At 54.9% G+C, this 12,585-nt stretch overlaps 4 protein-coding genes across 4 annotated transcripts; 3 read left to right on the top strand and 1 right to left on the bottom strand.

Annotated features, from left to right (window-relative positions):
- The first annotated feature begins 1,123 nt into the window (after positions 1–1,123).
- Positions 1,124–2,686, top strand: BZA70DRAFT_282210 (major facilitator superfamily domain-containing protein). Its single transcript, XM_064913245.1, has one exon. The coding sequence runs from the start codon at positions 1,247–1,249 to the stop codon at positions 2,522–2,524; it is 1,278 nt and encodes a 425-aa protein (XP_064766875.1). The 5' UTR covers positions 1,124–1,246; the 3' UTR covers positions 2,525–2,686.
- Positions 2,687–3,012: 326 nt separating this feature from the next.
- Positions 3,013–4,953, top strand: BZA70DRAFT_299857 (N2,N2-dimethylguanosine tRNA methyltransferase; the record flags this gene model as incomplete). Its single annotated transcript, XM_064914675.1, has 4 exons — positions 3,013–3,923; positions 3,983–4,142; positions 4,206–4,618; positions 4,686–4,953. 4 exons carry the CDS (start codon positions 3,013–3,015, stop codon positions 4,951–4,953), a joined length of 1,752 nt encoding a protein of 583 aa, XP_064766874.1.
- A 22-nt stretch (positions 4,954–4,975) lies between these two features.
- Positions 4,976–8,164, bottom strand: BZA70DRAFT_282206 (Utp21 specific WD40 associated putative domain-containing protein). Its single transcript, XM_064913244.1, has 4 exons — positions 7,939–8,164; positions 7,763–7,864; positions 6,917–7,681; positions 4,976–6,856 (listed from the first exon to the last, which is right to left on the bottom strand). Exons 1-4 carry the CDS (start codon positions 8,053–8,055, stop codon positions 5,051–5,053), a joined length of 2,790 nt encoding a protein of 929 aa, XP_064766873.1. The 5' UTR covers positions 8,056–8,164; the 3' UTR covers positions 4,976–5,050.
- Positions 8,165–8,347: 183 nt separating this feature from the next.
- BZA70DRAFT_282203 (histidine phosphatase superfamily-domain-containing protein) lies at positions 8,348–12,183 on the top strand. The gene is made up of 3 exons (XM_064913243.1): positions 8,348–11,040; positions 11,118–11,269; positions 11,341–12,183. The coding sequence occupies exons 1-3, from the start codon at positions 8,477–8,479 to the stop codon at positions 11,754–11,756; spliced, it is 3,132 nt and encodes a 1,043-aa protein (XP_064766872.1). The 5' UTR covers positions 8,348–8,476; the 3' UTR covers positions 11,757–12,183.
- The last annotated feature ends 402 nt before the right edge of the window (positions 12,184–12,585 follow it).

The raw sequence follows: 12,585 nt of genomic DNA, 5'->3' as shown, positions 1-12,585 counted from the left end.
GGGCAAAGGCTGGCTGATGCGAGGCACGGACAGAGCAGAGGCCAGCAGAGGCCAGCAAGGACAGAAAGTGATTGGTCGGCCGACCGCACACGCCAATCGGCAGCCGATAACAGGAAGCAGCAGAGGCCGCCGACGCCCGGCCCTTTGGTCAAAGCAACTCAGCAAAGCAGAGCAAAGCAAGAGCCAAGGAGGAGAGCCAAAGCTTGTTCGATCGAAAGCTTGGCCGTTGCTTGTCTTTGTTTTTGTTTAATATTCTGTTTCTTGTTTGTTGTGTATCTTAGAAGTGATTATGATGACTATGGAATAGGATGACTATGGAATAGAGCGATTAATAGAAGTAACAGAAAACAGCAGAAAGTACAGAAACCGGCTTATCATCGACCTCCACGCCGTCTTATCGGCCTATCTGACCGGCGCACTGACCATCGTCTCTGCTTCGTGCCTCCTTCGTACCTGCTCTATCTTCTGTCTGTGTCTTCTGTCTGTCTGCCTGCTCTGCTCTGTCTGTTCGTTCTGCTCAGTCTGCTCAGTCTGCTCAGCAATATTCTACTTACTGTATCTGGTCTGTTGTTCTGTATAATAGTAGATGACAGAGGCAGTAGCAGTGACAAGAATGACTCAAGCGGGCACCAACGCTCGCCTTCACTCACCACCCTCCTGTCAGGTACTGCGCGACTCGAGTGCCAACCTCCCCACCGCTTCATATCTTCATATCGTTTCATGCCTATCTTCTCCGAATCAGGGCCGTTAGTCCTCCTTAGTCGAACCTTCTCTCTTCTCTCCTCCTCTGTCATTATAAATACCCTCCTCCCGTCTCTTTTCATCCTTTCCGTCCTCATCCCATTCCTCACCTCTCTCTCTCTCTCTCTCTCTCTCTCCTTCTCATCACTACATTCACAATGGGTGTCAAGTCGGGTTTCATGAAAACCCTCGCCTGGATCGACGTCAAGTCGGGCTGGTACCCTGCCTCCATGTCCATGGAGGAGCGCAACCTCGTCCGCAAGATCGATACCCTCGTCCTCGGATACTGCTGTCTTGCTTTCTTCACAAAGTACCTCGACGTCTCCGCTCTCAGCAACGCCTACGTCTCTGGTATGAATGTGGATCTTGACCTTTATGGTAACAGACTTAACAACATCAACGCTGGTATGTCCGCTCTCTCCTCTCTATCTCCTCTATCTGCTCACAATCTAACAACCCTCTAGTCTACCAGGTCGGATACTGTGCCTTCCAGATCCCCTCCAACATGCTCATCACCCGTCTTCCCTCCCAGTACTACCTTCCCACCGCTGAAATTATCTGGGGTCTCTTCACCCTCGGAACCGCCTTCGTCAAGACCTACGAGTCTCTCCTTGCCCTCCGTTTCTTCGTCGGTCTTGGTGCCACCGCCTGCTACGTCGGATGCCTCCACATCGTCAACTGCTGGTACAAGAAGGAGGAGCTCGGCCGCCGCAACGCCATCTACTACTCTGCCATGCCCCTCGGCACCATGGTCGCCGGTTACCTCCAGGCCGGTCTCCTCGAGCACCTCGACGGCGCCAGCGGCCTCAAGGGATGGCAATGGCTCTTTGTCATCTGCGCCATCATCACCATCCCCATCGCCGGATTCGGCTACGTCTTCTTCCCCGACGTTCCCGAGAAGACCACCTCGCGCTGGTTCTCCGAGCGCGAGCGCCAGCTTGCTTTTGACCGTCTCCAGGCCGACGGCTTCGAGAAGTCCAAGGGTCTCGACTGGAAGCTCATCAAGCGTGTCTTTGGCTCGTGGCAGTTCTGGACCTTCATCTGGATGGGCAACCTCTTCTGGCTCGCTCCCTACGGATCTTCCACCCCCTTCTTGCTCTGGCTCGACGATCTCCTCAACCCCGACGGTTCCCGCAAGTACTCCGACGCTGATGTCAACAACCTTTCCACCGTCACCTCCGCGGTCTCTATCGGTTCCGCGCTGATCACCGCCGTCTACTCTGACTGGAGACGTTCGCGATGGGATATGATGCTTCTCGCCGGTATGCTCATGCTTGTCGGAAACGTGCTCCTCCTCGTCTGGGACCTGAGCGAATCCACTCTCTTCGCCGCCTTCATGCTCCTCGGTATCTCCAACGGTCCCGGTAACCTCGTCGTCGTCTGGGCAGCCGAAACATTCGCCCACGACCTCGAAGCCCGCGCCATCACCCTCGCCTCCATCAACGCCACAAACTGCATGCTCTACCTCGTCATCCCTCTTGGCGCTTGGCAGACCGTCTCGGCGCCCCGCTACAAGGCCGGCTACATCCTCTCCGTCGTCTTCTCCGTCGTCCAGCTCATCCTCATCCCCGTCGCCGTCTACTTCCAGCGCCGCGACGAGCGCCGCATGGCAGCCATGCCCTCGCTCTCCAACCCCGAGGACATCGCGGGCTTCGAGCTCGAGTACGACGCCAAGGGACCGGTCGTCACCGAAGGTGTCGAGGTCGACAACTTGTCCTCGAGCGATGGCTCCGACAAGGAGTACATTGCGGGCGAGGCCGAGAAGAAGGCCGTCGCTGTCTAATCCTTTTGTTTGCTGTAACCGATTTAATTTGTAATGTCTTTTCGCTTCTAGAGTCTTTTTTGTAACTTTTTTTGGGAGTTTTCTTTCTTCAATGTACACAATTGCACAATGCATTTCTCTTCTCATTATAATCTATATACTCATTATAATCTATGAATGCCCTATAGTATGCTGAAACAGAACTAGCAGTTTTGCTTACAGTAATCTGACATAATATAAACACAAACCCCTCACTTACACTTAAAGTTCCCCCTGAAAGTCAAGAACTGCCTCCCAAGAAATTTTCTGATTCTGTTTGATGAACAAGTTGATTGTTGTTCATGAAGTGCTCTTCTGCTGCTCTTCAGAGATACCTACGACTATCAAGAGTGCTAACTCAGCATTCTTCCCGTGCTGTTTACAAACGAGCAACTTTTCTTGTGCAGACGACTCATCGACGCTACTACGACGCGCACCCGATTCCCGAAGACCACATCGACTTTGTAAAGATGGACACAGTCGAGCACACGGACGGCAAGAAGTACGTTGTACTCACGGAGGGCGCGGCGTCGGTTCTGTACGAGAACGAGAACCAGGTGTTTTACAACCCCGTGCAGCGGTTTAATCGGGATCTGAGCACGCTCGCGATCAGGGCTTGGTCGGAGGAGTTTATGGAGAAGAGGAGTAGTAAGAAGAAGAATAATAATAAGAGGAAGGCAAAGAAGAGGGCGGCGAAGGATGGGGCAGCTGAGGTAGAGACTGCGGAAGATAAATCGACAGAGGCAAAGACTGATGCTACGCCTGCAACTATTACAGACCCGACTGATTCGAAAGAAGAAAAGAAACCGCAGCCATACCTCACGATCCTCGAAGCTCTCTCCGCCACCGGTCTCCGCGCGATCCGCTACGCGCTCGAAATCCCAAACCTCAAGACCGTGATCGCGAACGACTTCTCCGCCGCCGCCGTCTCCGCGATCGAGCGCAACGTGAAATACAACGCTGCGCCGGCAGCGCAAATCGTCAAGCCCTCGCACGGCGACGCAAATATGGTCATGTACTCCCACAAATCAACGCCCTTCCACTGCATCGACCTCGATCCGTACGGCACCGCCGCGCCGTTCGTCGACGCGGCTGTCCAGGCTATCGCCGACGACGGGCTGCTGCTCGTCACTTGCACCGACCTCGCTGTCCTGGCGGGGCAGGGATATCCCGAGAAATGCTTCTCGAGCTACGGGGGCACGACGTCCAAGACTGAGTTCTGCCACGAGGCGGCGCTGAGGTTGGTGCTTAATCTTGTCGCGACCACAGCGGCGAGATATGGCAAGGCTATCGAGCCGCTTATGAGTCTGTCGATTGATTTCTATGTTCGGCTGTTTATCCGCATCAAGCATTCGCCTTTCCAGGTCAAGTCTCTTGCGAGGTATGCTATTCTCTACTTTTCATTCTCTAAGTTTTAAGACAGTTCTGATATGGTTATAGCAATACAATGGTGGCATACACTTGCACGGGGTGCAACTCCACATCGTGCCAGCCGCTGGGTCGGGTTGTTACCGACAAAGAAGGCACTCCTACCAAGCACTCGTTTCCTCGAGGACCACCCGTCGGTCCTAAATGCGACAACTGCGGTTTTGTACATCACGTAAGTCCTTCCCTTCTCTCTGCATTCTCTCCATCCAAATACAGCACAACTAACAAAGAACAGATGGCGGGTCCGATGTGGGGCGGCCGCATCCACAACAAATCCTTCATCTCAAAAGTCCAAGCGCTCGCAAAAACAGCCGACCCAGAAACCTACAAAACGCTCCCCCGCATAAACTCGATGCTCACCGTCGCCTCCGAAGAACTCGACGACGCGCCGTTCTACTTCACCCCGCAGAAAATCTCGTCCGTGGTGCGCTGCACGTGTCCGACGCTCACCGGACTCGGCTCGGCGCTGCTGAACGCGGGGTATAAAGTGTCGCCGACGCACGCGGCGCCGGGGGCGATTAAGACGGATGCGGGGTGGGATATTGTTTATGATGTGATGAGGGAGTTTATTAAAGAGCATCCGGTTACAGAGAGTAATATCAAGCAGGGCTCGCCCGCGACCAAGATCCTCGAGCGAAGGGAGCCAAAGTGAGTCCTTCTTTCTATCCTTTCCTTCCTCTCATTGATGCAAGCGGCTGGAACTAACACTTTGTAGGATCAAAATCGACTTCACAGAGCACCCGGACGCCAACCCGCCATCGCGAAAGATTAAAATCACGCGGTACCCACACAACCCCAAGAACTGGGGTCCGCTTCCGAGGGCGACGGGTGATAAGCCTAAAAACAAAAACAAGGGTAAGCAGATTAAGACTTCTGCTGTTGTTGAGAAGGTCGCTGCGGAGGTGGGAGGAGCGAAGAGAGAGGCGGGTGAGAGTGTGGATGCTGACGAGAATATAAAGAGGCAGAGAACGGGCGATAGTTAGAGATCAAATCTGATTGTTGTTTTGTAATATATCTATTGTGTATAAATTAATTGATTGCATTACTATAGCGACTGTAGACAACATAATCTATAATCCACTACTCCATTCTCAAAAACCCAACAACACTGGCACAATACCCCACCAGATCATCAATCCTCTTCTTCTCCTTGCCCTCCACCTCCTGCCACCTCACCAGCGCCTCATTCAGATCCGCAAACCCGTCCTCTTTACTCCCCGCCACCACGTCCCCATGGATCTTAAGCAACATCGTCATCCACGCCTGCACGAGCTCGTAGTCCTGCCGCTGCTCGAGCCTGCTCGTCATCGCGTCGATAAAGTACGTAAAATGATCGATTTCCTCGAGCGTCAGCGAGCGAAGCTCGAGGTCCGTCGCGGACGGCGTCAGGTGTTTGAGGTACGCGATCAGGTCCGAGTACTCGCCCCCGACCGCGTGGCATTCGACTAGTTTCCGTTTAAACTCCGACATCTTGACCGTGCCGCTCTTCAACTTTGCCTTCGCGACCGCTTTCCCGGTATCATCCTCGGGCTTTTCAGCTGCGCCGCCGGTGAGGGTTAAGAAGAACGGTGCTTGCTCGGGCGCTTTGGGTGCTTCCTTGGGCTTGTTGCGTTGCTTGATTGTCTCGAGATTCACGAGCGTGGTGAATCGGTTGCGAGGCATCGTGCTCAGCGTCATCAGCTGCGGATTCAACTGCTCTGGCGAGACGTACGCGCCCGAATCAGCAACATCATCCTCCTCATCTTCTTGCTCGCCGAGCGCGCCTTCAAGAATCCCGCTCGCGCCTTCGCCAGCCACGTTCGGCATCTCCAGCAGCGCGAGTTCGTCGCTCGTGACCTGCCGGAACGCAACCTGTTTGAACAACGTCCTGTTCGTCCACAGATTTATCCCGACCCCGTCCTCGTGCGCGGTCGCGAGCCACTCGCCGTTACCAGACAGCCGCAGCGCTGAAACAGGAGACGACACCCGCACGGCGTCGATGCAGGAGCCAGTGGGCAGGTCCCAGGTGCGGATCGTGCCGTCTTTGCTCGCGGACACGATCCAGCGTCCGTCGGCGGAGAAGTCGAACGCGGAGATTGCTTGCGCGTGGCCCTTGAGTTCACGGACGACGCGCTTGGTGAGGATGTCGACGACGAGGATTTGCTTGTTTTCGAGGGAGACCGCGAGGAGGTCTGTCGAGCGGTGGAGAAGCAGTGAGGTTGCTGGGGCGGGCAGCTGCAGAGAGTACGTCAAAGCCGCGGTTTTGAATTCGTGGAACTGCAGTTGTCCGTCGAGCGAGCAGCTGATGATTGTCTTATTGAGTCCATCCACCGCCACGCCCGTCACCGCGCGCTTATGCGACCGAAACCGTTTCCGGTGCACGCCGCTCTGCAGGTTATACACATCAACCGCGCCATGCGCAGATCCAATTAGTGCGAAATTCCCACAAAACGAAATCGCGACCGACCGCACAGCACTCTTATCCGAAGTCTTGAGCTGCCACCGCCCGACCGCGCCGCGGTGCCCGTCCCATGTGCGCGCGTACGCGAGGCCCTTGTGCGCGGTCACGATGTTTTCCCAGTCCCCGAGCTTGTTGGCTTCATACGCCATCGCCGTGATCTCGGGAAACTTCTCCTTCAGCCCGCTCGTGAGCCCGGCCTTGCGACCCGGCAGCTGCGACGACGAGGCTTTCTCGCGCTGGGAAAGTTCGTGGCTTTGAGCGTCTTTGCGGAGGGAGAAAAGCCAGAGCGAACGGTCGAGCGCGGAGGAGAGAAGGAAGTGGCCGGAGTCGTCTGTGAAGCTGAGGTTGGTGGATGGCTTTGAATGGCCGCCGCGGGAGCGGAGATGGCGCGGGGGAGAGGTTATGAGAGCTGTTGAGGTGCTGAGCTCGGGGTCGAACACGTATTCCTGGTTATAGTTAGAACAGTTTCAACAACTTCTTGAGTGTAAAAAAAACAGAAATAGTACCTTTAGGTAATTGTCACCTCCAGAGGTCACAAACACCGGCTGCCCGTTCAAAAACGACACCCGAGCGACGCCACCTTGTTCGCTAGAGTGCACGTCACGCATGATATGCACGCGGCGCTGGCGATTAAGATCATAAAAGTAGATATCGCCATCGACGGTTCCTGCCGCGAGATGCGGCGTTCCGTCGGTCCTGAACGAGATCGAGGTCACTTTCTGCCGGCACGAGAGCTCGAAGACGACTTTGGCGTATCTGAGGTTAAAAGCCTGCACGCGGCCGTCTTCGAACGCAAGTCCGATCGTGTCGAGAACGGGGGCGACGTCGACTGCTGTGAGAAGCGAGTCGAAGGGGTCGCTCTGGAAGAGAAGTTTACCGATGCGGATGTTGTAGAGGAGGATGTATGACGAGGTTGCCACGACGATTTTGTTGAGGTATGTGTGCGGGTGGATCAAATCTAGGATCTCACCTGCTCCGGGGGGAAGATCGATCGAAGTGTAGAACTCGGGAGGACTCGACTTATCCGCCGCGCCGAAGCGGTAGACGTACACGGTCTCATCCGAAGCTGCGCAGACGTAGTCTCCAAACACGAGCAGTTTCGTGAGCGGCAGCGGAGAGTTAGTGTCGACGGCGTACTCGAGCTTGCCGCGGCGGAAGACGCCGATTGTCGAGCCCCAGACCGCGTAGACAAAGTGGAAATGGGTCGAGACGGCGGAGATGGGCGAACTTGTCTGCGGGGAGGAGACGAAGAGGAGGTGTAGTGATCCCGCCTATAACAAATATAAAAAAGATCAGTCAGTTTATTTCCTGTGACGACTTGTGACAAATATCAGAGTAGCAGAAGGACTGACATCGTAGACTTGGAACGAGTTTCCAACGACGGTGGTGAGAATGAATGTCTGACCGAGAGTCGATACCGAGAACGGGACAGTGCTAGTGACATATCCAAGCGCCTAAAAAAACCACAAACATAATAAGCAACTGTAAACCAAACCATCCGAACCAACAAAAACCACAGACGACGTACTCTGAACGGCGAGAATATTCTTGACGCATGCTGTTGTCTGCGAGCACTACCCGCGACGGTCGCAATCTTCCTCCGCTTGCCGGACTCCACCGCCGAAGAGGTAGAAACTGACGGCATTATCAGAAAAAACAAATTACTTCAACACAGACTAAAAATACCAAACAGCAACACAGAAACAAGACCAACTTCTATCTGGTCCCTGAATACCTTCTGGATCTACTCTGAGCGCAAACAGAAAACTATTTTTTTTTTTCTCTCAGGTTTAATCCGGGTAATTTAACTTTGCTCCAAACTCCCAACCGGCAATTAAGGTTATTAATCTTACTAAGCACTTAATAATAAGCATTAAATCTTCTCTCGAAGAAGGACGCGTGGGAAGATTGTGACCAGATGAATGGACGACGAGCGAGTAACTTTTGCCTCCACCGTTGACCTGCGCTGCTCTTTCTCGTCTCAATTCTCTTGTTTGTTTCTATTCTGTCTCTGCTTCTCTTCATCTGCTGCTTCTACAAACACAGCAGCTTCTTAGATACAGAGGATGTCGACCCCAAAGCTCAACACCGCCTCGAGCTTCCCCGTCTCCTCCTCCTCGCCCGCCAAATCCTCTCGCTCGTCCTCGCCCGCGGCCTCAGACCGCGCCACGGACTCGCCCTCCCGCATGAGCTCTGCCTTCAGTCTCACGCTGACCAAAACCATCTCGCGCGATTCAAACTTCAACCTGCCTCCGCCCGCCATGGGATCTACCTTCATGCAGGGCCCGCCGACGCCGGTGGAGAAGTACGGCACTATTGGCGTGTGTGCGATGGACGCGAAAGCACGGAGCAAGCCGTGCCGGCTGATTCTCAACCGGCTGATTTCGGACGGCATGTTTGAGATTGTGATTTTCGGCGACAAGGTCATCCTGGACGAAGACGTCGAGAACTGGCCGACGTGCGATTTCTTGATTTCCTTCTTCTCGACCGGTTTCCCGCTCGACAAAGCGATCCAGTACGCCAAGCTGCGCAAGCCGTATCTCGTCAACGATCTCGAGTCGCAGAAACTGCTCTGGGACCGACGACTCGTGCTCGACGTGCTCGACAGCATCCATGTGCCGACCCCCTCGCGGCTCGAGATCAGCCGTGACGGCGGACCGAAGGTTGATTCGGTGCTCGAGAAGCGCATGGAGGAGCAAGGCGTGAATATCAAGCGCGGAGCCGCTCCGCCTTGGAAGATGCTCGACGCCGACACGCTCTGGGTTGACGGCAAGACGCTCAAGAAGCCGTATGTGGAGAAGCCTGTGAACGGCGAGGACCACAATATCTACATTTACTACCACTCGTCGCAGGGCGGGGGCGGTCGTAAGCTGTTCCGCAAGGTGGGCAACAAGTCGTCTGAGTTTGATCCGACGCTGTCGTCGCCGCGGACCGAGGGAAGTTTCATCTACGAGAAGTTCATGGACACCGACAACTACGAGGACGTCAAGGCGTACACTGTCGGCCCGAACTACTGCCACGCCGAGACGCGCAAGTCGCCGGTGGTCGACGGCTTAGTGCGCCGCAACACGTTTGGCAAAGAGATCAGGTTCGTGACGCAGCTGACGGCGGAGGAGAAGAACATGGCGCGCAACATCGCGCTCGCGTTCGACCAGGCGATCTGCGGCTTCGACCTGCTGCGCGTGAACGGGCGGTCGTACGTGATCGACGTGAACGGGTTCTCGTTCGTGAAGGAGAACCAGCAGTACTACGAGCAAGCGTCGAAAGTGCTCCGCGAGATCTTTATGGCGGTGCGGGATAGCCAGAAGCGGCTGCCGGCGTCGTTGGCGGCGCCGAAGCCCGCGGAGCAGAAGCAGAGCTGGAAGTTGAAGGGGATGGTGTACGTGATTCGCCACGCGGACCGCACGCCGAAGCAAAAGCTCAAGTTTTCGTTTTACTCGCAGACGTTTATCGCGCTGCTGAAAGAGCACAAGGAGGAGGTGATTATCCGGGGCATCGAGCCGTTGATGGAAGTGCTCGAGGCGACGAAGAAGGCGCAGGTCGAGAAGATCGAGGACGCGGGGAAGCTTGCGCAGCTCGCGCACGCGCTGGACCGCAAGATGAGTTTTGCGGGGACAAAAGTGCAGATCAAGCCCGTGCTGAGCGAGGAGATGGAGGTCGAGAAAGTGCAGCTGATTATCAAGTGGGGCGGGGAGCCGACGCACTCGGCGCGGTACCAGTCGCAGGATCTGGGGGATCAGATGCGCAAGGACGTGCTGCTGATGAACAAGGAAGTGCTTGATAACGTGAAGGTGTATACGAGCTCCGAGAGGCGGGTTGCGACGAGCGCGCAGATTTGGTGCGCGTCGTTTTTGGACAAGAAGGATCTCGATCCGTCGTTTTTGACGATCCGCAAGGATTTGCTGGACGATAGCAACGCGGCCAAGGATCTGATGGACAAGGTGAAGAAGAAAATCAAGCCGCTGCTGCGTAAAGGATTGAAGCCGCCGCCGCAGTTTACGTGGCCGGAGAAGATGCCTGAGCCGAGTGTCGTGATCCAGGCGGTCGTCGAGCTGATGAATTTCCACCGGAAGGTGATGGAGGCGAACTTCAAGTTCCGGGACGTGAACGCGTTCCAGTCGCGGTGGTGCTGCGGCGAGGATCCGATGCTGTTCAAGGAGCGGTGGGACAAGCTGTTTGGCGAGTTCACGACGGTCGAGAAAGTTGATCCGTCCAAGATCTCGGAGCTGTACGATACGATGAAGTACGACGCGCTCCACAACCGGCAGTTTCTCGAGAATGTGTTTTTGCCGTCCGAGGGTCTGGACGGCGAACTGACGCCGTGCGAGGCAAGCAAGGCGTTGATCTCTGAGGTCTCGGGATCGATCTCGTCCGCGTCATCAGTCTCTGCATCGTCCTCCCAGTCCGCGCCTTCGCCTACGACGACCACGGCTGCAGCTGCAGCTGCGGCGGCGGCCGGGACCGCGCCGTCGTCGAGTATGAGAGGATCGCCGTTGATTGGCGGCGACGAGTTTCTGAGTCGCAAGCCGTCAGGGGGCGCCGGGAACGGGACGCCGCCGAAGGATAAGTTCCAGGACGAGAAGTTTATCAAGCTTCGCGAGTTGTACCGGCTGACGAAGGTTTTGTTTGAGTGAGTTTCTTTTCTTTTTTGTGCCCAGAAAACAAAATAAGAGACAAAGGCTAATGTTTATTATTATTTTCTTGCAGCTACATTTGTCCACAGGAATATGGAATTTCGGATGACGAGAAGCTCGATATTGGGTTGCTGACGAGTCTGCCGCTTGTGAAGCAGATTCTTGCGGATCTGGATCAGGTGAAGGAGGCGGATTCGGGGGCGTGCTTTGCATATTTTACCAAAGGTGAGTGCAGTAAAAGAGTTGAGTGCAGTAAAGAAGAAAGAGATGTGAGAGAATGCTAACTACGACTGTAGAATCGCATATCTATACGCTGCTGAATATGATTTACGAGTGCGGGATACCAACCAAGATGTCGCGGAACGCGGTGCCAGAGCTGGATTACCTGACGCAGATTGTGTTTGAGCTGTTTGAGTCCGAGAGCGGGTCGGACAGGAAGTACGCGGTGCGGGTGTCGTTGTCGTCCGGGTGTCATTGCGGGGATCCGCTGGACATCCACTTGGACTCGAAGCACTGCATTTCGTGCATGCCGCGCAAGGCGCTGACGAGCCATATCGACATGGACGTGGTGACGAAGAAGTTTACGGATAACTTTGGCAGGGTGTCGTTGCCGAAACGGTTCATTCCGGTGAATATCAGCGGGCAGGGGTCGAGCACGAACGCAGCGTCGGTGGTGACGACGACGGCGACGGCGCCGCCTATCAGTGTGTAGGGGTGGTTATTGCTTTGTCTTGTCTTGTCTAGCAGTGGAATAAATATATAGATTATAGAACTTTCGCTCGGTTGAATGGTGATGGAATGGAAGGTGTAGATGACGTCAGACAATTAAAACAAAGGGCGGTGGACGAAGGGAAGTCGGGAGTCTGGCGGGGAAGACGCGAAAGCGAAAGCCAAAGTCTGGGGAGAGGCGACGCCAGACCGCGGCAGTGGGCGGACCAACGCTCGCGACGGAAACAGTCCGAGAGCGAGCGACGAGGCTCGTCGGGCAGATGGAGTGGAATGGTTTCCCCACGTGGGATGATGTGTGTTTATTGTTTGTGTGTATAAAGCCTGCTGCTGCCGCTGCTGCTGCTGCTGCTGCCTCGTCTGATCTACACACGCTCTCACAGTACTCGCACAATGATCCAAGAATCTGTCACCACCCAGCCCTCCTTCCTCCCACTCTCGTCGCCCACAGCAGCCGACACCGCCGCGGCGACCACGCAGCAGTCCTTCCTCGTGCTGTCGTCCGAGACCAGCGACACCGTCATTATTGAGGATCAGTCATTGCCGCTCGACGCGGGCGAGCTGCGACCGCGCTCAGAGTCGGTCTCGTCCGTTGCTTCGGACTGTACTTTTGTTTCCAATGCCGAGGAGGAGGGGTTTTAGTTGATGTCAATGAGATGAGATGAGATGAGATGGTGATGGGCAGGGCATGGTTGGACAGGGGAGTTTTGCGTTTTGTTTATATCTTTCTCTTGTATCTGTTATATCTATATACTATATCTACATAAATACAATCAATACCTACCATCAGCATTTGTTTGCATTGTGTGGATGAT

The sequence above is a fragment of the Myxozyma melibiosi genome (genome assembly GCF_037950935.1).
Source record: "Myxozyma melibiosi strain Phaff 52-87 chromosome Unknown BZA70scaffold_10, whole genome shotgun sequence".
Lineage (NCBI taxonomy): Eukaryota > Fungi > Ascomycota > Lipomycetes > Lipomycetales > Lipomycetaceae > Myxozyma > Myxozyma melibiosi.
This window is presented reverse-complemented; position numbering and strand designations above follow the sequence as displayed.

What these genes read in the sequence shown, in the direction of transcription:
- BZA70DRAFT_282210 (XM_064913245.1), top strand. Translation starts at nt 1,247, where the DNA reads ATGCTCATCACCCGTCTTCCCTCCCAGTACTACCTTCCCACCGCTGAA.
- BZA70DRAFT_282206 (XM_064913244.1), bottom strand. Translation starts at nt 8,055, where the DNA reads ATGCCGTCAGTTTCTACCTCTTCGGCGGTGGAGTCCGGCAAGCGGAGG. An exon ending in GAATATTCTCGCCGTTCAGA is followed by an intron (nt 7,865 to 7,938) that starts GTACGTCGTCTG and finishes TGGTTTTTTTAG; the next exon opens with GCGCTTGGATATGTCACTAG. An exon ending in ACTCGTTCCAAGTCTACGAT is followed by an intron (nt 7,682 to 7,762) that starts GTCAGTCCTTCT and finishes TATTTGTTATAG; the next exon opens with GCGGGATCACTACACCTCCT.
- BZA70DRAFT_282203 (XM_064913243.1), top strand. Translation starts at nt 8,477, where the DNA reads ATGTCGACCCCAAAGCTCAACACCGCCTCGAGCTTCCCCGTCTCCTCC. An exon ending in CTGACGAAGGTTTTGTTTGA is followed by an intron (nt 11,041 to 11,117) that starts GTGAGTTTCTTT and finishes ATTTTCTTGCAG; the next exon opens with CTACATTTGTCCACAGGAAT. An exon ending in CTTTGCATATTTTACCAAAG is followed by an intron (nt 11,270 to 11,340) that starts GTGAGTGCAGTA and finishes CTACGACTGTAG; the next exon opens with AATCGCATATCTATACGCTG.